A 24,556-nucleotide genomic window follows, 5' to 3' on the forward strand; every position below is an offset into this window, starting at 1 on the left:
TCGAAACATCGATTTTTCCTGCTTCTCGGATGCTGCTTAATGGCTGTGCTTTTCCAGCATCACACTTTCTGACTCTGATCTCCAGTATCAGCAATCCTCACTTTCTCCTGGTTGATTATAACCTTACTGCAAAGCCTCTTCCAAGGATGCCTGCCTTGAAGAAGTTCTCCTCCTCCCTCTACAAGGATTGACATTCCTAATGAAGATTCTGGATTAGTGGTGCTGGAAGAGCACAGCAGTTCAGGCAGCATCCTGTTTCGGGTTTTGCCTGAAACGTCAATTTCGAAGCTACTTGGATGCTGCCTGAACTGCTGTGCTCTTCCAGCACCACTAATCCAGAATCTGGTTTCCAGCATCTGCAGTCATTGTTTTTATCTCGTTTTATTCCTAATGAAGAGCTTATGCACGAACCATCAACTCTCCTGCTCCTCGAATGCTGCCTGACTGGCTGTCCTTTTCCAGCACCACACCTTTTCACTTTGATCTTCAACACCTGCAGTTCTCATGTTCTCCCTGGGACTCTACTCACTGAGTTAAGAAGAATGAGAGGTGATCTCATTGAAACATACCAGATTCTTAAGGGACTTGACAGGCTAAATACTGAGAGGATCTTTCCTCCCATGGGAGAGTCTCTGACCAAAGGGCATAGTCTCAGAATAAAAGGTGTCAATTTAAGACTGAAATGAGAAGGAATTTCTTCTATCAGAGGGTTTGAGAGCCTTTGGAACTCCTTGGGAGAGTGTTGGGAGCAGAGCCCTTTTGTATATTTAAAGCTGAGATATTGTACATGGACTGCATTGGTCCAAAAAGGCAGCTCAGCACCACCTTCTCAAGGCTGCTGAGGGCTGAGCGATAAATGCTGGCTCAGCCAACCCCACATCCCACAGCTGAATGGCAAAAAAAAAGCTTCTTAATCAGTTTCAAAGGGAACGAACAGCAAAGTGGGCATGTGGAATGTCAGGAGAAAGTGAGGACTGCAGATGCTGGAGATCAGAGCTGAAAATGTGTTGCTGGAAAAGCACAGCAGGTCAGGCAGCATCCATGGAGCAGGAGAATCGCCGTTTCGGGCATAAGCCCTTCTTCAGCATGTGGAATGTCAGATCAGCCATGAATGGCAGAGCATTTTGAGGAGCCAAAAGATGTACACAAATTCTTGTTCCTTAATGTTTTATGGTTGTGGGTGGTGATGTTACCATTTGCCTACTGCCCTTGTTGTTCTAGGTAATGGAGGTTGTAGGCTTGGACGGTGCTGTTAAAGAAGCTTTAGTGAGTGCATCTTGCAGGTGGTATGTACTACTGCCTCCATGTGAAGGGAGTGGTGCATGGGGCAGCTTTGTCCCAGATGGTGTCAAACTTTCAAACACACAATTCTGTCCTTATTGATACCTCTTTATCTTACTCTTGCAGAAGACTGGGACATGTTAGATATTGATGAAGACGACAAGCTAACTGGAGAGGAGGAGTTTGAGCTGTTAGCTGGACCCCTTGGCCTGAATGAACGTAGAATTGTACCTGAGCCAGTACAGTTTCCTGACAGTGATCCTCTGGGAGCATCTGTTGCCATGGTAACAGCAACCAACAGTATGGAAGAAACACTTATGCAAATTGGTGAGTCCAACAAAGATCTACAGTGAAATAACATTGGAATTGTTTATAGTGTTTCATTAAATATATAAAAATTGGAATGTAGCCAAGCTAAATATCCAGAAGAATTGCAATCACATCAAAAATTAAAAGGAGCAAGATTTAGTTCTCTCCCCTGCTGCAGACTATTAGCGCTGTTTCAAAAATCAGTTTGTACATATATGAGTTTGTACACAGTCAATATATGAAAAGCACTTTTACTCTGGCTTAACATTTAACCAAATCAGTGCTTCAATTTGATCAGGGCATTTGTTCTTTTACCATTTTGTTCTTTTTTTTATTTTTCTTAAGTGTTTATAGCAGCAAGAGGAAGTTGAGTGTTCTAAGAAAGTGCATGAGACACTGTGGGACAAAGGGAAGATTTGCCTACAATGTGACCTTTCATGTTAGACATCAAAGAATGATAGATTTTATGGAAGAGTAGCTGATATCACTTCATCATAGCTGAAATAGCTACAGCCATAAACGATTAATCATTATATGATGGGTGATTTGCTTGAAAAGAAATAGCGAAACTGCGGGATGAAAGGGAATCAGTGAAATGGTTGGCAGTGAAATGGTTGGTAGTTTTAAAAAGGGGCAGCATGGTGGTTAGCACTGCTGCCTCACAGCACCAGACTCCGAGAGCTCTGGTTTCCTCCCACAATCTAAAGATGTGCTGGTCAGGTGAATTGGCCATGCTAAATAGCCCACAGTGTTAGGTGCATTAGTCAGAGGGAGATGGGTCTGGGTGGGTTACTCTTCGGAGGGTTGATATGGACTTGTTTGGCTGAAGGGCCTGTTTCCACACTGTAGGGGATCTCATCATTATCCCCTTGAATAGATCTCCTGACTCAAATGAATTTCCTTTCCCATTTCTGATTAGCAGTCATGGGGTCATACAGTACAGATGAGGCCCCTCGGCCCATCAAGTCTGTCTCATCAATACTATAATACTACCTGCACTGGTCCCACTTTCCTGCACTAGGTCCATAGCCTTGAATGTTAGGACTCTTCAATTGCTCATCCAAATATTTTTAAAGTTATGAATCTTCCAGCTTCAACTACCCTCCCAGGCAGTGCATTCCAGATCACTGTCACCCTCAAGTTTCTTCCTTAAAATTCTTCCCAATTTCTTGCCTTCATTTTAAAATTACAGGTCGTTCCACTATAATGCTCATTTCATTCATGTGAGTTGACTGTAATGTGATTGATGAATAGGAAACACTGTTTTTAAAGTGCAAACGTTTAAAACTTGTGTTGGCTATCAAGGAGTTGCATCACCAGCACTTTAAGTGCTATTTTTATTCCGCGATTTTTATATAGTGCGGGTTGCACAAGCATATAACCAGTGTATTGTAGAAGAACAACTTGTGTGCCACTCTTGTTATTGACCGTTTGACTAAGGCAAACAAAGGCTTTCTGTTCATCCTGTCCATGCAGCTCATAGTCTAGTAAACATCTACCAGGTCTTCCCCTCCACGTTCTCTGCTCCAAAGGAAACAGCTTGAGCTTATCCAGTCTGTCTCTGTCTCTATAGCTGAAATTTTCCATCCCAGGCAAGATCCTGATGAATTGCCTTTGCACCACTATTCCCCCCCCCCCCCCCCCCCACCAGCCCACACCTGTGTAATTCTACCTTCCTTTAGAATGAAGACCAGAATGTGTAATTGTATCCTTCCTTTAGTGTGAAGACCAGAACGGCACACAGTACCCTGGCTTTGGCCTAACCAAAATTCCAACATGACTTCCATGTTTTTATAATCTACTTTAGACTCACTAGTCTGTATTTCCTTGAACCATCTCTATCACCCTTGTAAAATTTCTTTTATTTATTAATTTATAGAATGTGGATGTTGCTGGCTGACCAGCAATTTTTGTACATGCCTGGTTGCCCTTGACAACATGGTGAGCTGCCTTCTTGAAATGCTGTAGTCCACATGCTGTGGGTTGACTCACAATCCTGTTAGGGAGAGAATTCCAGGATATTAACCCAGCGATAGTGAAGGAATTCCCATATATGTCCAAGTCAGAATGGTGAGTGGGCTTGGAGGGGATCTTGAAAATGGTGGTGTTGCCCTTGTCCTTCTAGATAGAAGTAGTCGTGTGTTTGGAAGATGCTAACTGAGGTTCTTTGGTGAATTTCTGCAGAGCATCTTACAGAAACTGCCGCTACTGAGTGGTGGTGGTGGATGGACTGGATGCTTGTGGGTATAGTGCCAGAGTTGAGAGTGTGGTGCCGGAAAAGCACCGCAGGTCAGGCAGCATCCAAGGAGCAGGAGAATCAACGTTTAGGGCATGAGCCCTTCATGACGATTCCTGATGAAGGGCTTATGCCCGAAACATCAATTCTCCTGCTCCTTGGATGCTGCCTGACCTGCTGTGTTTTCTGGATGAAGCCCGGATGTTGTCCAGATCTTGTTGCATTTGAGCATGGACTGCTTCAGTATCTGAGGAGTAGTGAATGGCGCTGAACATTGAGTAATCATTGGTGAACATCCCCATTTCTGATCTTATGATGGAGAGAAGGTCATTGATGAAGTAGCTGATGATGGTTGGGCCTAGGACCCTACTTTGACAAACCCCTCAGAGATGCCCTGGAGCTGAGATGACGAGCCTCCAATAACCACAGCCTATGTGCTTGTGTCAAGTATGACTCCAACCACTGGAGAGCTTGCCTTCCATACCCACTCATTTCAGTTTTGCTAGGACCCCTTGATGCCACAATTGGTCAAATGCAGCCTTGATGTCAAGGGCTGTAATGCTCATCCTCACTTCAGGCATTCAGGACTTTTGTCCCATGTTTGTTCCAAGGCTTAATGAAGTTAGGAACAGAGTAGCCCAGGCAAAACCCAAACTGGGTGTCACTGAGCAGATGCTGATGGATATTATCGTTGATGATGCCTTCCAACGCCATAGTGTCAAGAGTAGGCTGATATGATAGTAATTGGCTGAGTTGGATTTTTCCTACTTTTTATGTACAGGACATAGTTGGGCAATTTTCCACATTGTCAGGTAATTGCCTGTGTTGTAACTGTACTGGAACAGCTTGGCTCAGGCAGCAGCAATTTTTGAAGCACAAATCTTCAGTACTATTGTCAGAATGTTGTCAGGGCCCATAGCCTTTGCAGTATCCAGTGTCTCCAACAGTTCCTTGATATCATGTGCAGTGAATCGAATTGACTGAAGACTAGTATATATGTTGCTGCGGATCACTGGAAGCTGCCAAGATTCATCCATTCAGCACTTCTGGCTGAAGATTGCTGTGAAATCTTCTGCACCGGTGGTGCTGGCCTGTTCCACAAGTGAGGTTGGGGATATTTGTGAACCCTCCTTCTCCGTTCAGTCGTTGACCACCATTCATGATTGGATGTGGGCAGGACTGCAGAGCTTAGATCTGATCTGGTTGTGGGATCTGTGTATCACTTGCTGCTTATGCTGTTTGGCATGTAAGTAGTCCATTTTGGTGGCTTCACCAGGTTGACACCTTAACTTCAAGTATGCCTGGTGCTGCTCTAGCACTCCCCATTGAACCAGTTTTGATCCCCTTGGCTTGATGGTAATGGTTTAGTGAGGAATATGCAGGCCATGAGGTTACAGATTGTGCTGGAGTACAGGTTTGCTGCCAGTGGCTCATAGATGCCCAGTCTTGAGTTGCTAGATGTGTTCAAAGTGTGTCCCATATAGCACGGTGGTAGTACCACGCAACATGATGGAGGTTATTCTCAATGTGAAGGCGGGACTTTGTCACCCCATGGACTGTGCGGTGGTTGCATTTACCGATACTGTCACGGACAGATGCATCTGCACCTGGTAGATTGGTAAGAATGAGGTCAAGTATATTCTTCCCTCTTGTTGGTTCCTACATCACCTGCTGTAGACCCAGTATAGCAACTATGTCTTTTAGGACCCAACCAGCTCGATCAATAGTACGGCTGCCAAGCCACTCTTCGTGGACATTGAAATCCCCCCCACACCCAGAGTACATTTTGTGCCCTTGCCATCCTCTTACTACCTGATAGCATGGTTCAGCATGGAGGCGGCCAGGTCTGTCAATCAAAAGTTGGTGTGGATGCAGAGCGGAAGAGTCGGACATCGCACAGAGCCGTGGTAATAGGGGACTCCATAGTGAGAAGAACTGACCGGGGTTTTTGTGGCAGCAGACGGGACTTAAGGATGGTGTGTTGCCTTCCTGGTGCCAGGGTTAAAGACGTCACAGACAGAGTGTGGGAAATCCTCAAGGACGAAGGTGAAGAGCCAGAGGTGGTGGTACATGTCAGCACAAATGACGTCAGGAAGAAGAGGAGGAACATACTACAGCGGGACTTCGGAGAACTAGGAAGAAGGCTGAAAAGCAGGACGTCCAAGGTGGTTATCTCCGGTTTGCTTCCAGTTCCTCGGGCTGGTGAGGCCAGAAACAGGGAGATAATGGACTTGAACGTGTGGCTGGGGAACTGGTGCAGGAAGCAAGGATTTAAATTCTTGGATCACTGGGGTATGTTTGTGGTAAGCATAAATCATATAAGAGAGACGATTTGCACCTTAATAGATTGGGGACCAGCATTCTGCCAGGCAGGTTTGCTACTGCAACACAGCGACATTTAAACTGAGTAGCGGGGGGAGGGGACAAACTGGATATTTAAGAAAGAAATTGAAGGGAAAGTTAGAACAAGGGAAGTCAAGAAAGATAACTGTATCAATGAGGCAGAAAACTCAAAAAGGGATCATGCTGTAAGGTTGAGTGAAATAGGAGTTGATGGGAAGGGTGAGGGCAGTAACAAATTAAAAATACTTGACGTGAATGCACGAAGCATTAGAAATAAGGTGGATGAACTTGAGGTGCTTTTGAAAATTGGCAGATACGATATTGTGGGGATAACTGAGACGTGGCTTCAAGTGGACAGGGCCTGGGAAATGAATATTCAAGGCTACATGTGCTATCGTAAGGACAGACTGACTGGCAGAGGGGGTGCGGTGGCCATGTTGGTAAGGGATGATATTCAGTCCCTTGCGCGGGGGGGACCTAGAATCAGGAGATGTAGAGTCAGTGTGGATATAGCTGAGAAATTCCAAGGTTAAAAAGACCCTCTTGGGAGTTATCTACAGGGCCCCAAACAGTAGTCTGGATGTCAGATGTAAGTTAAATCAGGAGTTAAATTGGCCTTTCACAAAGATGTTACAAAGTTGTTATGGGGGATTTCAACATGCAGGTAGACTGGGGGAATCAGGATGGTATTGGACCTCAAGAAAGGGACTTTGTGGAGTGCCTCCGAGATGGATTCTTAGAACAGCTGGTGCTGGAGCCTACCAGGGAGAAGGCAATTCTGGATCGGGTATTGTGCAACGAACCAGAATTGGTCAGGGACCTCGAAGCGAAGGAGCCATTGGGAAGTAATCTGCGATTTGAGAGGGGGGAGGGTACAATCGGACATGACAATATTTCTATTGAATAAAGGGAACGATGGAGCTATGAGGGAGGAGCTGGCCAAAGTTCAATGGTGCAATACCTTAGCAGGGATGACAGTGGAGGAACAAAGGCAGATATTTCTGTGTGTAATGCAGAAGATGCAGGATCAGTTGATTCCAAAAAGGAAGAAAGATCATAGGATGAGACATGGATGGCCATGGCTGACAAGGGAAGTTAAGAAACATATAAAGTTAAAAGAGAAAAAGTATAACATAGCAAAGATAAGTGGGAAAACAAAGGACTGGGAAGCTTTTAAAGAACAACAGAGGGTTACTAAGAAGGAAATACGCAGAGAAAAAATGAGGTACGAAGGTAAAAATATAAAGGAGGATAGTAAAAGCTTTAGGTATGTGAAAGGCAAAAAAATGGTTAAGACTAAAATTGGGCCCTTGAAGACAGAAACCGGGTAATATATTACGGGGAACAAAGAAATGGCAGAAGAATTGAATTGGTACTTCAGATCTGTGTTCATTGGGGAAGACACAAGCAAGCTCCCTGAGTTAACAGTGGCTGAAGGACCTGAACTGAAGGGAATTTATATTTGCCAGGAATTGGTGTTGGAGAGACTGTTAGGTCTGAAGGTTATAAGTCCCTGGGGCCTGATGGCCTAGATTACTTAGTGTGGAAACAGGCCCTTCGGCCCAGCAAGTCCACACCGACCCGCCGAAGCGCAACCCTATTTCCCTACATTTGCCCCTTAACCTAACACTACGGACAATTTAGCATGGCCAATTCACCTAACCTGCACATTTTTGAATTGTGGGAGGAAACCGGAGCACCCAGAGGAAACCCACGCAGACACAGGGAGAATGTGCAAACTCCACACAGTCTGTTGCCTGAAGCAAGAATTAAACCCGGGTCTCTGGCTCTGTGAGGCAGCAGTGCTAACCACTGTGCCACCGTGCTGCCCTACATCCCAGGGTACTGAAGGAGGTGGCTCGAGAAATCGTGGATGCGTTGGTGTTTATTTTCTAGAGTTCGATAGATTCGGGATCAGTTCCTGCGGATTGGAGGGTGGCTAATGTTGTACCACTTTTTAAGAAAGGTGAGAGAGAGAAAGCAGGAAATTATAGACCAGTTAGTCTGACCTCAGTGGTGGGAAAGATGCTGGAGTCTATTATAAAGGATGAAATTACGACACATCTGGATAGTAGTAACAGGATAGGTCAGAGTCAGCATGGATTTATGAAGGGGAAATCGTGCTTGACTAATCTCCTGGAATTTTTTGAGGATGTAACTCTGAAGATAGACGAGGGAGATCTAGTAGATGTAGTGTACCTGGACTTTCAGAAAACTTTTGATAAAGTCCCACATAGGAGGTTAGTGAGCAAAATTAGGGCGCATGGTATTGGGGGCAAAGTACCAACTTGGATTGAAAGTTGACTGGCTGACAGGAAACAAAGAGTAGTAACAAACGACTCCCTTTCGGAATGGCAGGCGTACTAGTGGGGTACCACAGGGATTAGTGCTGGGACCGCAGCTTTTTACAATATATATTAATGATATAGAAGATGGTATTAGTAATAACATTAGCAAATTTGCTGATGATACTAAGCTGGGTGGCAGGGTGAAATGTGAGGAGGTTATTAGGAGATTACAGGGTGACCTGGACAGCTTAGATGGCCTCCTTCTTTAGAGACCGCAATTTCCCTTCCCACGTGGTTAAAGATGCCCTCCAACGCATCTCGTCTACATCCCGCACCTCCGCCCTCAGACCTCACCCCTCCAACTGTAACAAGGACAGAACGCCCCTGGTGCTCACCTTCCACCCTACCAACCTTTGCATAAACCAAAACCAAATCATCTGACATTTCCACCACCTCCAAACAGACCCCACTACCAGGGATATGTTTCCCTCCCCACCCCTTTCCGCCTTCTGCAAAGACCGTTCCCTCCGCAACTACCTGGTCAGGTCCACGCCCCCAAACAACCCACCCTCCAATCCTGGCACTTTCCCCTACCACCGCGCGCACACCTCCTCCCTCACCTCTATCCAAGGCCCTAAAGGAGCCTTACACATCCATCAAAGTTTTACTTGCACATCCACTAATATCATTTATTGTATCTGTTGCTCCCGATGCAGTGTCCTCTACATTGGGGAGACTGGGCGCCTCCTAGCAGAGCGCTTTAGGGAACATCTCCGGGACACCCGCACCAATCAACCACACCGCCCCGTGGCCCAACATTTCAACTCCCCCTCCCACTCTGCCGAGCACATGGAGGTCCTGGGCCTCCTTCACCGCCGCTCCCTCACTACCAGACGCCTGGAGGAAGAACGCCTTATCTTCCGCCTCGGAACACTTCAACCCCAAGGCATCAGTGTGGACTTCAACAGTTTCCTTATTTCCCCTTCCCTCACCTCACCCTAGTTCTAAACTTCAAAAAACTCAATCAAGTTTGTGAGACATGATTTCCCATGTACAAAGCCATGTTGACTATCCCTAATCTGTCCTTGCCTTTCCAAATACGCGAATGTTTTAAAAAGCATTAAAGTAGGCAAGTCCCCAGGACTTGATACATCCCAGAATGCTAGGTTAGGAAATTGCTGGGATCTTGTCTGAAATCTTTGTAAGTTGTTCAGACACAGAAGAGATACCACAAGATTGGGGAATAGCCAACGTTGAACGTTTGTTTAAGAAGGACAACATGGATAGTTATGGCTAGTGAGCCTTTCGTCAGTGGTAGTTGAATTTATTGGAGAAGATTCTTAGGATTTACTTACGTTTGAAAAAATATGGACTTATTAGCGATAGGCAACATTGCTTTGTGCGGGGAAGGTAATATCTCACAAACTTAATTGGGTTTTTTGAAGGTGTTTCAAAGATGATTTGCGGAGGCAAGGCAGTAGATGTTGTTTGAAGGACGTCAGCAAGGCCTTTGACAAAATCCTTTGCAACAAGATGCTGTTAAAAAAGAAGTGACATGGGATCCATGGCGAGCTGCTAAGATGGATACAGAACTGTCTTAGTCTTAGAGGTAGAAGGGTGTTTTTCTGCCTGGGGATCTATGACCAGTGGTGTTACACAGGGATCAATGCTGGGACTTCTGTTATTGTAATTTATAAAAATAATTCAGAGGAGAAAATGAGTGACCTGATTCAGAAGTTTGCAGTCAATATGAAATTGGAGGAGCTACGGATAATAAGGTAGATTGTCAGATAATACAACAAGATATGGTTAGGCTGGAAACGGGTAGAAGGGAGTATATACTAAATGGCAAAACCCTTAGTCACATCGACATACACAGGGATCTTGGTGTACAGGCCCACATTTCCCTGAAAGTGCCACACAAGTGCATAAGGTGATCCAGAAGGTATAGAGTATGATCGGTTTTATCGGTCAGGGCAAAGTGTGTGAAAATTAGCATGTTGTGTTGCAGAATTTTAGTTAGGCCATATTTAGAGTATTCTGTACAGTTCTGCTTACCATGCTACAGGTAGGATGTGGAGGCATTGAAGAGGGTACAAACACTGTTTACCGGGATGTTGCCTGATTTAGAGGGTGTTAGCTATGAAGAGAGATTGGACAAACGTAGTTAGTTTTCACTTGAATGTCAAAGGATGAGGGGTGATCTGACAGAAGCTTTACAAATATGGGAGGCATAGAATCAAGTCGGAAGTCAGAGTCGTCTTCTCAGGGTAGAAATGTCAATTACGAGGTGACATAGGGTTAAGTTAAAAGGGGATGAGTTTAACGTTTGAGAGGCAAGTTTTTACACCGAGGATGGTAAGTGCCTGGAATGTGAAGCCAAAGGAGATGGTGGAGGCAGATACAGTAACAACATTTAAAAGGCAACTTGACAGAAATGGATAGAAGGGAAAGAAATTGATATGAACCATGCAAAGGAAAACGTTTTTAGTTTAGAAAGATGTAGTCTTGGTTGGCAAAAGGACCTGTTCCTGTGCTGTACCACCTTTTGCCCCTCCAACCCTGCTCTACCATCCACTATGATCATGGCCGATCCTCTATTTTAAAGCCATATTCCTATTTTCTGCCCATACAGCTTAATGCCGTTTAAAATCTAAAAACGTTTATCTCTCTTTCTTGAATATATCCAGTGATTTGGCCTTTTGTAGTCGAGAATTCCACAGGTTCATACCCTTTTGAGAAAAGCAATTTTTAACATCTCAGACCTAAATGGCCTGTCCCATTATCCCGAGACTATATCCTCGGTTCTAGACTCCTAAGTAGCTAAAGGAACACAGCAAACCAGGCAACATCAGGAGGTGGAGAAGTCGACATTTTGGGTATAACCTTTCTTCAGGAATGGAGGTGGAGGGTAGGGGGAGCTGCAGATAAGTGGGGGACGGTTATGGTTAAGGAGAGGGTCAAAGTAGTGAGGTAATGATGGGTGAATACAGGTGGTAAGTACAACCTGGTTGGTCAATGGGAGGAATGAATTCAGATGGTAGCTGGAAAGAAGGATCAGTAGTAGGATTGGAAGGGAGGAGTCAGGGTTGGAAAAGGCTTTAAGGGATGGGTGGAAAGGTTATTTGAAATTGGAGAACTCAGTATTGAGTCCTCCTTCTGCCTAGATGGAAAATAAGGTGTTGTTCTTCCAATATGCAGTCTGATTCACTATGGCAATGAAGCAGGCCAAAGATGGACATATCAGAGAGGGAGTGAGAAGGGGAAATGAAACGGGCAGTGACCAAGAGGTCAAGCTGGCTCTTAAGGGTCCGGCTGAGACGCTCAGCGACATGTTCCCTTAGTTTATGGTTTGTCTCACCGATGTCGAGAACACCACGTCAGGAGCACCAGATGCAGTAAACTAAGATGGAGGAGAGGCAGGTGAACCTCTGTCTCACCTGGAAGGACTGTTTGGGACTCTGAAGGTGAGGGAGGTGGTGTGCTGACAGATTTTGCATCTTTTATGGTTGCAGAGGAAGGTACTGAGGGGTTAGTGAGGAGAGTGACATGAACCAAGGAGTGACAAAGGGAATGGTCCTTGCCAAAGGCAGAGAGGAGGGGAAGATGTTCTTACTGATGGTGTCCGGTTGGAATTGGCGGAAGTGTTTGAGGAAGATACATTGGATGCAGAGACTAGTGGGGTGGAAAATGAGGACAAGGAGGAGCAGTTTGGACAGTGGAGCGGGGAATGGAGGAGATGTGATGGTGGGCTGTTGGTTAACAGTGTGGGGAAAGCACATTGTTTAAAATGGGTGGATATTTGGGATGCATGGGAGTGGAACATCTCGTCAGAGCAGATGCGATGGAGGCAGAGGTATTGGGAAAACAGGATGGAGTTTTTGCAGGATATGGATTGGGAGGAAGTGTAGTCCAGGTAGTTGTGAGAGTCTGTGGGCGTATATTAAATGCCACTCCATAAGTTGTCAGCGGAAATGGAAACGGAAAGGTCAAGAAAGTGGACGGAGGTGTCCAAGATAGAGGAGTGAATTTGAGGGCCGGGTGAAAGTTGTTGGCGAAGTCAGTGAATTGCTCCAGTTAACCCTGGGTGCAGGATGCAGCACCGATGCAGCCATCGATGTCCGGGCAGAAGAGTTGGGGAACACTACGTGTGCACATACTGAAGGGGGACTGATCGATGTAGCCGACAAAGATGCAGGGTAGCTAGGGCCCATGTGTGTCCCCATAGCTACCCCCTGGATTTGGAGGAATTGAGAAGAGTTGAAGGAAACATGATTGAGGATGAGGTCTGATTCAGCAAGGCACAGGAGGGTATTGGCGGAGGCGGACTGGATGGGTCTGTTCCTTGCCATTAGTCTGTCAAGCCTGTTAGGATTTTGTACATTTCAAGCAGATTCCCTCTCATCCTTCTAAACTCCAGTAAGTAAAGGGTATAGATAAGGTGAATGACAGGTATCTTTTCCCTGGGGTGTGGGGGGTCGGGGGCGTGGAAGTCTGATTTCAAGACTGGGGGTATATTTTTAAGTGGAGAGGAGAAAGATTTAAAAAAGAAATGAGAGGCAATTTTTTACAGAGAGAGTGATTCACGTGTAGAATGAACTTCCAGTGGAAGTGGTGAATGTGAGATTTTAAAAAACATTTAGATAAGTACATGATTAGTAAATGTTTGGCGGGAGATGGGCTAAACTCAAGCAGATGGAAATAATTTTGTTTGGGATCGTGGTCAGCATGAACTGGTTAGACTAAAGGATCCGTTTCCATATTGTTTCACTCTATAATACAGGCCCAGATGAACCAATCTTACCTCATAGGACAATCCTGCTTTCCAAGTACCAGATGAGTGAATCTCTGCTGCACTCCCTCTATGTCAAGTATAATTTTTCTTGGGAGGAAACCAAAACTGCATGCAATACTTCAGATGTGATCTTGCCAAAGCCGAGTATGACTGCAGTAAGATCTCCTTACTTTTGAACTCATGTCCTGTTGCACTGAAGACCATACTGTTTGCTTTCCTAGTTGTTTGCTGCACTTTTTTTATTTATTAGTGGCATAAGGGCATTACTGGCTGGCCAACATTTGTTAACCAACATGTTGCTCTTGAAAATGTGATGATGAAGTGCTGTAGTTTTCATGCACATTGCCCTGCCAAGCAGCGAGGGAGGGAATTCCAGAATTTTGGTCAAGTGACAGTGAAGGAATGGTGATAGATTTCCAAGTCAGGATGGTGAGTGGCTTGGAGAGGAACTTGCAGGTGGTGGTGTTCCCATGTCTGATGCCCTTGTCCTTTTAGATGTAACTGTCTGTGGATTTGGAAGGTGCTTATTAAGGATCTTGGGTAAAGTTCAGAAGTGCATCTTGTCGATGAGACTGTGCATCTGTGGTGGAGGGAGTGGATGTTTGTGGATGTGGAGCCAATCAAACAGGCTGCCTTATCCTAGATGGTTTCAAGCTTGTGTGTTGTTGAAACTGCATCCTTCCAGGCAAGTCGGAGTATGCCATCACACTCCTGTCTTGTACCTTATAGATAATAGAGAAACTTTTCAGGAGTAAGGCGGTGAGTTAGTCACTGCAATATTCAAAGGCTCTGACCATCTCTTGTTGTCACTGTGTTTATTTGGGGAGACCTACTGAATTTCTAATCAGTGCTAACCCCAAGGATGTTAATAGTGGGGGATTTAGTGATGGTAGTGCCATTGAATGCCAAGGGGCGATAATTATATAGTCTCTTATTGGAGATTGTCATTGTCTGGCATTTGTGTTGGATGAATGGTGCTTGCCACTTATAAGCCCAAGGCTGGAGACTATCCAAATCTTGTTGCATTTGAGCATGGACCACCTTAGTATCTGAGGTGTCGCGAATGATGCTGAACATTGTGCAACCGTCGGCAAATATCTCCACTTCACACCTTATGCTGGAGGGAAAGTGAGAGATGAAGCAGCTGAAGATGGTTGGAGCCCAGGACACCATTTTGCAGAAGTGTTCTGGAGTTAAGCTGACTGACCTCCTACAACCATAGACATCTTGCTATGTGACAGGTATTACGCTAATCAGCAGAGAGTTTGCCTGCTGTTTCCCACTGATTCCAGTTTTGCTCAGGCTCCTTGATGCCATACTTGGTCAAATGCAGCCTTGATGTCAAGGGCTGTCACTCTTACTTCACCTCTCAGATTCAGCTATCTTGTCCATGTTTGAACTAAGGCTGTAATGAGGTCAGGAACTGAGTGGTCTTGTTAGAATCCAAGCTGGACATCACTGAGCACGTCATTGCTGAGCAGATGCTTCCTGATAGCACTTTTGATGACACCTTCCATCACTTTACCTGCCTGTCGACTTCTGTTGACTAACTGGTGTGCAAGGGCACCCACATCCCTTTGTACTTCAACAGTCCCCAATGCATCACCAGCGAAGTAATGCTCTTCCTTCTTATTTTTCTCACTGAAATGTATAACTTAATTTAACTGCATCTGCACACTCTCTCAACTTGTCTAAATCACCTTGAAGTCTCCTTACATCCTGCTCACAACCACCATACAAGGTAACATCATCAGTGAGGCTCTGCTTTGTCCGGAGGATCACTGAAGATGTTACCTGGTAGGGTGACGAAACATCTGAAAATGAACCTTCTAGCTCAACGAGCAAACTTACATCCAGAACCTCAACCTGAGCTATGGTAGAGTTCATTCTGTAGTTTGAAAGGCAAAATCTGATGTAATGGTGTTACAGTTAAACAAAGGTAATTATGAGGGCATGAGAGAGGAACTGACGAAAATCGACTGGAAGCAGAGTCTCGCAGGGAAGACAGAGCAAAAATGACAGGAGTTTGTGGGTATAATTGAGGACACAGTACAGAGGTTCATCCCTAAGAAAAAAAAAGATTATCCGGGGAGGGATTAGACAGCCATGGCTGACAAAGGAAGTCAGGAAATGTATCAAAGAAAAAGACAGATCCTATAAAGTGGCCAAGAGCAGTGGGAAATCAGAAGATTGGGAAGGCTACAAAAACAAACAGAGGATAACAAAGAGAGAAATAAGGAAGGAGAGGATCAAATATGAAGGTAGGCTAGCCAGTAATATTAGAAATGATAGTAAAAGTTTCTTTCAATACATAAGAAACAAACAACAGGCAAAAGTAGACATTGGGCCACTTCAAACTGATGCTGGAAGGCTAGTGATGGGAGATAAGGAAATAGCTGGAGAACTTAATAAGTACCTTGCGTCAGTCTTCACAGTGGAAGACATGAGTAATATCCCAACAATTAAAGGGAGTCAGGGGGCTGAGTTGAGTATGGTTGCCATTACAAAAGAGATAGTGCTAGAAAAGCTAAAAGGTCTTAAAATTGACAAATCTCCTGCCCCCGATGGGCTACATCTGAGTTCTGAGGGAGGTGGCTGAGGAAATAGTGGAGGCATTGGTTGAGATCTTTCAAAAGTCACTGGAGTCGGGGAAAGTCCCGGATGATTGGAAGATCGCGGTTGTAACCCCCTTATTCAAGAAAGGATCAAGACTAAAGATGGAAAATTATAGGCCACTTAGCCTAACCTCGGTTGTTGGTAAAATTCTAGAATCCATTGTTAAGGATGAGGTTTCTAAATTCTTGGAAGAGCAGAGTCTGATTAGAACAAGTCAACATGGATTTAGTAAGGGGAGGTCATGCCTGACAAACCTGTTGGTATTCTTTGAAGAGGTGACAAGTAGGTTAGACCAGGGAAGCCCAGTGGATGTGGTCTATCTAGACTTCCAAAAGGCCTTTGATAAGGTGCCACAGGGGAGGCTGCTGAGTAAGGTGAGGGCCCATGGTGTTCGAGGTGAGCTACTGGCATGGATTGAGGATTGGCTGTCTGATAGAAGGCAGAGAGTTGGGATAAGAGCTTCTTTTTCAGAATGGCAGCCGGTGATGAGCGGTGTCCCGCAGGGTTCAGTGTTGGGGCCACAGCTGTTCGCATTATATATTAATGATCTGGATGAAGGGACTGGGGGCATTGTAGCGAAGTTTGCCAATGATACGAAGTTAGGTGGACAGGCAGGTAGTACTGAGGAAGTGGGGAGGCTGCAGAAGGATCTAGACAGTTTGGGAGAGTGGTCCAGGAAATGGCTGATGAAGTTCAATGTGAGCAAATGCGAGGTCTTGCACTTTGGAAAAAAGAATACAAGCATGGACTACTTTCTAAATGGTGAGAAAATTCATAAAGCCAATGTACAAAGGGATCTGGGAGTGCTAGTCGAGGATTCTCTAAAGGTAAATGCAGGTTGAATCCGTGATTAAGAAAGCGAATGCAATGTTGTCATTTATCTCAAGAGGGTTGGAATATAAAAGCACCATTGTGCTACTGAGACTTTATAAAGCTCTGGTTAGGCCCCATTTGGAGTACTGTGTCCAGTTTTGGGTCCCACACCTCAGGAGGGACATACTGGCACTGGAGCGTGTCCAGGGGAGATTCACACGGATGATCCCTGGAATGGTAGGTCTAACATATGAGCAACGGCTGAGGATCCTGGGATTGTACTCATTGGAGTTTAGAAGGTTAAGGAGAGATCTAATAGAAACTTACAAGATAATACATGGCTTGGAAAGGGTGGGCGCTAAGAAATTGTTTCCGTTAGGCGGGGAGACTAGGACCCGTGGGCACAACCTTAAAATTAGAGGGGGTCAATTCAGAACAGAAATGCAGAGACATTTCCTCAGCCAGAGTGTGGTGGGCCTGTGGAATTCATTGCCGCGGAGTGCAGTGGATGTCTTCAAGGCAGCGATTGATAAATTCTTGATGTCACAAGGAATTAAGGGCTATGGGGAGAATGGCCTTACTTCCACTCCTATGTCTTATGGTCTTATGGTCTAAATCTTCTCAAAACTCGCTATCAATCCCAACTAATTTTGTGTCATCATCAAACTTGGAAATATTGCATTTGGTCTGTTTTATCCGTTGTCAAAAATGCAAATAACTGGTCTTAAGCATTGATCTTTGCAGTACTGAATTAATCTTTGCCTGTCACTCAGAGAAAGACCCCTTTATTCTCCCATTCTGCTCCCTGTCTGGACAATGTATTGCCCTCTATCATTGTGGCATGTTGGCTCAATGATAGCACTGCTGCCTCACAGCACCAGGAACCTGAGTTCGATTCCAGCCTCGGGTGAGAGTGTGGAGTTTGTGTCTGCGTGGGTTTCCTCCGGGTGCTCCGGTTTCCTCCCATAATCCAAAGATGTGCAGGTTAGGTGAATTGGACATACTAAATTGCCCATACTGTCCAGGGATGTGTAGGTTAGGTGTATTAGTCTGGTAAATGTAGAGTAATAGGTTGGGGAATGGCTGACTGTGTGGAGTTTGCACATTCTCCCCATGCCTGCATGGGTTTCCTCCAGATGCTCTGGTTTCCTCCCATATTCCATAGATGCTAAGTCGTCCGTAGTGTCCAGGGTTGTAGGCTAAGTGGATTAGCGATGGGAAATGCAGGGTGACAGGGATAGGGTAGGAGGGATGGATTTGGGTGGGATGCTGTTCAGAGGGTTGATGTGCATTTGATGGGCCAAATGGCCTGCTTCCGCATAGGGATTCTATGATGTAATGTGTTTTAATTTTGCCCTTTAAACCTCATATTTGTCTTAGAGTATGGAATGTTTTGAACAGTTGAACCAGTTGCTTAATCTTCTGACAGAAGAGTCAATAATTGGTTTGACCAAAGGGAAGTGCAGGGTATTAGAGAGAACACAAGGTTGTAGGAGTTCATCTTATCAGCTCCTGTTTTCTCATCATGTCCCATGTTGTCTTGTGCCTGATGCTGTTCCATCCTCCCTAACTCAGCTTGCCACATGATCCTTTTCTTGTGCAGTAACGAGGTAATTTGGATGTTCTTTTAAGGTTGCTTTGGATCTGTAGATAAACATTCATCTGGTAGAGTGACACTTGGAGAACAGGCAGCAGCCCTGCACAATCCACATGACCGAGTTATGGCCTTGAGGAGAGTGACTGCAGCAGCACAGGTCCTTCTAGCAAGGACCATGGTCATGAGAGCTCTTTCACTACTGTCTGTCAGGTAGGAGGATATTTAATCTTTTAATAACTGTTATTTTATATTTGTTCATAGGATGTGGGTATCTAAGCTAGCATTTATTGCCTAACCCTAATTGCACAGGGTGATGATGCTGCTCCTTTTACAGGGTTATGGTGTCCTTGGCTTTTTTCACAGAGAGGTGAAAACCAGCAATTCCAAAAAGTCGAGGTTTGAAGGGTTTTGGGGCCAGTTTGATTAAAGCTAACAGATAATGCCTCAGGAAAAAAGGCTTTCAGGTTTTGAAAACACTTGTGCATCGAAACAGGAGTGGCCAGTTCTCCCAGCTCAGCTTTTCTTTCATTTGGTCTTTAGCTGTTCACTCAAAACAGGCAGTCAGTGTGAGACTACTGGTCCAAGAAAAGAGCTACATGGAAGAAGGTGTTCCGTGCTGAATCTCTCTGCCATCTCTCTCTTTCGTGTAAAATCCTGTGTTTGATTTTACCTGTTGTGTCAAGGAGTGTTTATGGGGATTGTAGCAGGTATTTGGAACAGCATAATTAAATTGGGATAATCTGTTAGGTTTTCGGATAGGTTAAGTTATTGTCTATTCTGTTCTCTTCTGTTTGTGTTTCATTTGGTAGTATTGCAAATAAATTTTGTTTTGTTTAAAACTAAGTGGTTGGGCCAGCTGCATCCCTCCTGGAATATCCAATTTTCACCTGCTTAAAACAACTAGCAAAGTTAGGGTCCGGGCTACTTTCTTGAAATGTTTTGAGGAGCTCTGGCCTGCTCCATAACAGATTGGGAGCTCTTTGCGGGATTTGTTCTGTAGTTCCACTTTGGGATTAGGGTTGCTGGGCACAAAGGCAGTGAGTGATATGTGTTGAATTTGGTTGTTTCAACAGCGCTTTGGAGAGTAATGGCTCTTTCAGGTTGAAGAAATGACTTTGAGGTTCATGTTGTCAGTTAGCTTGCTGAGCTGGAAGGTTAGTTTTCAGATATTATGTCACCGTGCTAGGTAACATCATCAGTGAACCTCCAGTGAAGTGCTGGTGTTATGTCCCGCTTTCTATTTATGTGTCTTGGTTTGTTAAGGTGCGTGATATAAATTCCGGTTCCTGTTTTTTCTCAGAGGCTGGTAGGTGGGGTCCAAATTGATGTGTTTCTTGATGAAGTTCTGGTTTAAATGCCAGAGCTCTAGGAATTCATGTGCGTGTCCTCGGATGGATGTGTTGTCCCAGTCGAAGTGGTGTCATTCTTTATCAGTAGGTAAGGATACTAGCGATAATGGGTCATGTCTTTTGGTGGCTAACTGGTGTTTGTGTATCCTGGTGGCTAGTTTTCAGCCTGTCTGATGTAATGTTTGAGCTACAACCTGAGCTACATGTCTTCTCAAAAATTACTTTAGGGGTTTTGCAAAAGGTGACTAAGGTCAAGCTGCTGGAATTAGCAGACAAGGTGGAGCTGGAGCTGCCTCCTTCTGTGTGGAAAGGAGAGATAATTACAGTAATAGCTCAGCATTTAAATTTGCTGGAAACGCCATCAAAATCTGAGTTGGCTAATGTTCAATTGAAAATGAAGCAACTTGAGTTTGAGACAAAAGACAAGGTAAGGGCAACAGAAATGAAACAGTTTGAATTATGATTAAAAGCGGAGGAGAGAGAAAAAGAATGAGCAGAACAGGAAGAAAAGTAGAGAGAAAGAAGGGAAGAAAAAGCAGAGAGATGGCAGAGGGATTCAGCACGGAACACCTTCTTCCATGTAGCTCGCTCTTGGACAAGCAGCCTCACACTGACTGCCTGCTTTTAGTGAACAACCAGACTGCTAAAACCAAACTAAACTGAAGAAAAGCTGAGCTGAGAGAACTGGCTGTTCCCCTTTCATTGTACATTGTTTTAAACTTGAAAGCCTTTTTTCTGAGGCAGTATTTGTTAACTATAATCAAATTGGCCCTAAAATCCTTTGAACCTAGACTTTTCAGAATCACTGCTTTTACGACCTTTCTGAGAAAAAAGCCAAGGACAGTATGACCTTGTTAAAGGAGCAGTATCATCACAACAGAAGGCAGTTGTGATTCAAACTTATTGCAGTGGATCTGGTGTCATTGTAGGCGAGAAGGTAAGGATGGCAGATTTTCTTTCCTAAAAGACATCAGTGAACCAAACAGGTTTTTATAACCATTAACTGTGGTTGTACAGTTGTCATTTGTCATCTGTAATGGTGGAATTTGAGCCCATGTCCCCAAATCGTTGAACTCAGCACTCTGGATTACTGGTTCAGTCACTTTACCTCCAACCATCACCTTCCTGAGACGAGTCTAGTACTGTCTAAGAACTGTTAGAATACGACAGTGAACCCTTCTGTTAATTAAACCAAACACCCAGAAAAGCTCACCTTCACCTCATAATCTGTGAAAATACGAGTGACGGGGAACTCCAAATTCCATTATTTAAAGAAAATGATATAAATTTATTTTTTAACTCTAAAAGTGAACTTTAAACAACAACTATTCACAACTCTCAACCCCCATTTCTCTTAACGGCTTATTAACCGCCTCCAACTCTATAACAATATGCTGTTCCAATACGATACTTATTAAAATTACATCAACTTAATTTCAGACTCACACAGTGGCCTTTGTCTTTGGTGTTTTTCTTCTTCCAGCTGAAAATCTCCCTGTGTCATCTTCTTTCTTTTTACTGCGCGTATGTTTCATATGAAAAGGTACTTTTGACAGAGGGTGTTTCCTAATTTCTTGGGTCTCTCTCGATGGCAGTTGCTGTGTCTCCATTTTTCAAAAAGCCTGCATTTTTATACTCACAACATCAGATTATCTCATTGGTTCGATGTTGGCAAAATAATAAATTCAAGCTCAGTTGGATTTTAGTATCCTGGGCATAATTTAAACTGGTTAAATTCAAATTGTCAGAACAGCAAGCAACTCTGGTATCCGTTTCACAGCTAAGTGATATCACAGGTGCTTGTAAGCTGTCAATTCAGAACAGATTTCACTCTCTTAAAGGTACTTCAATTTCATAACAGAACTATTTCTGCAAGGCCATTTTTGGAATAATGCAAACAGTTCTGGTCTCCTTCCTATTGGAAGGATGTTGTGAAACTTGAAAGGGTTCAGAAAAGATTTACAAGGATGTTGCTAGGTTTGGAGGATTTGAGCTATAGGGAGAGGCTGAATAGGCTGGGGCTGTTTTCCCTGGAGTATTGGAGGCTGAGGGGTGACCTTATAGAAGTTTATAAAATCATAAGGGGTGTAGATAGGGTAAATAGACAAAATACTTTCCCTGGGGTGAGGGAGTCCAGAACTAGAGGGCATAGGTTTAGGGAGAGAGGGGAAAGATGTAAAAGGGATCTAACAGACAACTTTTTCACGCAGAGGGTGATGTGTGTATGGAATGAGTGATTTTAGATTTCTTACAGTGTGGAAACAGGCCCATCGGCCCAACAAGTCCACACCGACCCTCCGAAGAGCAACCCCGACCCAGACCCATTATTTACCCCTTCACCTAACACTACGGGCAATTTTGCATGGCCAATTCACCTAAACTGCACATTTTTGGACTGTGGGAGAAAACCAGAGCACCCGGAGGAAACCCACGCAGACACTGGGAGAATGTGCGCACTCCACACAGATAGTTGCCCAAGGCGGGAATTGAACCCGGGTCTCTGGCGCTGTGAGGCAGCAGTGCTAACCACTGTGCCGCCCACGACTGCCAGAGGAAGTAGTGGAGGCTTATCCAATTGCAGCATTTAGAAACCATCTGGATGGGTAAATGAATAGGAAGGGTCTGGAGTGAAATGGGCCAAGTGCTGGCAAATAGGACTAGATTAGGTTAGGAAATCTGGTTGGCATGAACAAGTTGAACCGAAGAGTCTGTTTCCGTACATCTCTATGACTCTATGTAAATTCCCAATTGAAAGGAGTTATTCAATTTTGGTCTGATTTCATTGAGGCTTTAGAAAACTGTGTTTACATGTGAACGTCACTTCAAAATGCTTTCAAAAATTCTGCAAAAGGAAACTTTGAGCTATGTCTTTCCTTAACCCTTTCCCACTTTCATTATTCTGAAAATGTCTCATGAGCCTAATGTTTAATTTGAGATATGCTATGCAGTTAAAAGATATTCCAGGCGGTCATCTTGTCATAGATAAAGTGGATTAAACACTGGTTAGAGTTACATTGAACAGTACAGCACAGGAACAGGCCTTTCTGTCCATGATGTTGTGCCAAGCATGACGCCAAGTTAACATAATCCTTTTTGACTATCCTTAGTCCATTTCTCTCCATTCCTTGCCTGTTTCTGTGCTTGTCTAAAAGTCTCTTCAACACTCTTGTCATAAACTGCCTCCTCCATCACTCCGGCAGCACGTTCCAGACTCTCAACACTCTGTGTTAATAAAAAACTTGCCACTCACATCACCTTTGAACTTAACGCCTCTCACCTTAAATGTATGCCTCCTAGTATTAGACATTTTAACTCCAGGGAAAAGGATTCTGACCATATGCCCTATCTACTCATCTCAATTTTATAGACTTCTATGAAGTCTCCCCTCAGCCTCTGCCACTCAAGAGAAAACAAACTAAATTTTTCTAGCCTCTCCTGGTACCTCATACCCTCTAATCCAGGCACCCTCTCCATAGCTTCCATATCCTTCATTTAATGTGCTGATCAGAATTGAATACAGTACTCTTAAGTGCGGCCTAACCAAAGCCTTATAAAGCTGCAACCAATAAAGGCAAGCATGCCATGTGCCTTTTTTACCACCTTGTCTATTTGCCTGGCCACTTTCAGGGAGCTATGGACTTGAATCTCAAGATCCCTCTGTCCATCAAAGCTGTTCAGGGTCCATCAATTAACTGTATACTTTGCCTTGATATTTGATCTCTGAAAGTGCAGCACCTCTTGCCTACCACGATTAAACTCCATCTGCCATTTCTTCTTCCATTTCTGCAACTGATTTCTATCTTGCTTTATCTTGCTTTGACATCCTTCTACATGATCCACAGCTCCACTCATCTTTGTGTTGTTTGCCAACTTCCTAAATGATGTGGAGGAAGGTACAGGTGGTCTGATGAGCAAGTTTGCAATTGACACTAAGATTGGTGAAGCAGTAGATAGTGAAGGGGACTCTCAGAGAATGCAGCAGAATGTAGATAGTTTGGAGAGTTGGGCAGAGAAATGGCAGATGGAGTACAATTAGGGTAAATGCTAGGTGATGCATTTTGGAAGATCCAATTCAAGTGCAAACTATGTGGTAAATGTAAAAGCCTTGGGGAAAATGGTCATACAGAGAGATCTGTGTGTTCAGGTCCATTGCACCCTGAAGGTGGCAACACAGGTCGATAGTGTGGTCAAGAAGGCATATGGCATGCCTTCCTTCATCGGACGGGGTATTGAGTACAACAGTTAGCAGGTTATGTTACAGTTGTATAGGACTTTAGTTTGGCCACATTTGGAATACTGCGTACAGTTCTGGTCCCCACATTACCAGAAGGACCTGAATGCTTTGGAGAGGGTGCAGAGGAGGTTCACCAGGATATTGCCTGGTATGGAGGGCGCTAACTTGACGGATTTACATATCAAAGAACAGAAACCAGCGTTTCCCATTATAAAAGATGAAAGTTTTAATTGAAGATTTTTTACTGTATCACATCTTCATGACAATAGGCTTCTTTGGTTATAATTCTGTTAGCATGTTCTTAACCTCCACAACCACCTGATGAAGGAACAGCACTCCGACAGCTAGTGTTTCCAAATAAACCTGTTGGACTATAACCTGGTGTTCTGTGATTTTTAACTTTGTACACCCCAGTTCAACACTGGCATCTCCAAGCTATGAAGTGAGGTTGAGTAGGTTAAGATTATTTTCATCAGAAAGAGGAAGGTTGAGGAGAGACCTTTTTTGAGGTCGACAAAATCATGAGAGGTATAGACAGGGTGAATGGCAAGAAGTTTTTTTCCCCCAGAGTGGGGGGCTCACTCAGAGTGGGGGGTCACGAGTTCAAGGTAAGAGGTGAAATGTTTAAGGGAGGTATTCATGGAAAGTTCTTTACATAGAGGGTGGTGGGTGCCAGGAATGCTTTGCTCCCAGTG

At 44.3% G+C, this 24,556-nt stretch overlaps 1 protein-coding gene across 8 annotated transcripts in view; it reads left to right on the top strand.

Annotated features, from left to right (window-relative positions):
* The window catches only part of herc1 (HECT and RLD domain containing E3 ubiquitin protein ligase family member 1), a 466,732-nt gene that overhangs the window by 312,969 nt on the left and 129,207 nt on the right, over nt 1-24,556 (top strand). For all 8 annotated transcript variants that reach the window (XM_072553323.1, XM_072553316.1, XM_072553320.1 and 5 more), the window contains 2 exons: nt 1,408-1,608; nt 18,314-18,488. In XM_072553323.1, the coding sequence (XP_072409424.1) occupies nt 1,408-1,608; nt 18,314-18,488 (376 nt within the window). The remainder of the gene's footprint in view (nt 1-1,407; nt 1,609-18,313; nt 18,489-24,556) is intronic.

This window comes from Chiloscyllium punctatum, chromosome 33 (genome assembly GCF_047496795.1).
Source record: "Chiloscyllium punctatum isolate Juve2018m chromosome 33, sChiPun1.3, whole genome shotgun sequence".
NCBI lineage: Eukaryota > Metazoa > Chordata > Chondrichthyes > Orectolobiformes > Hemiscylliidae > Chiloscyllium > Chiloscyllium punctatum.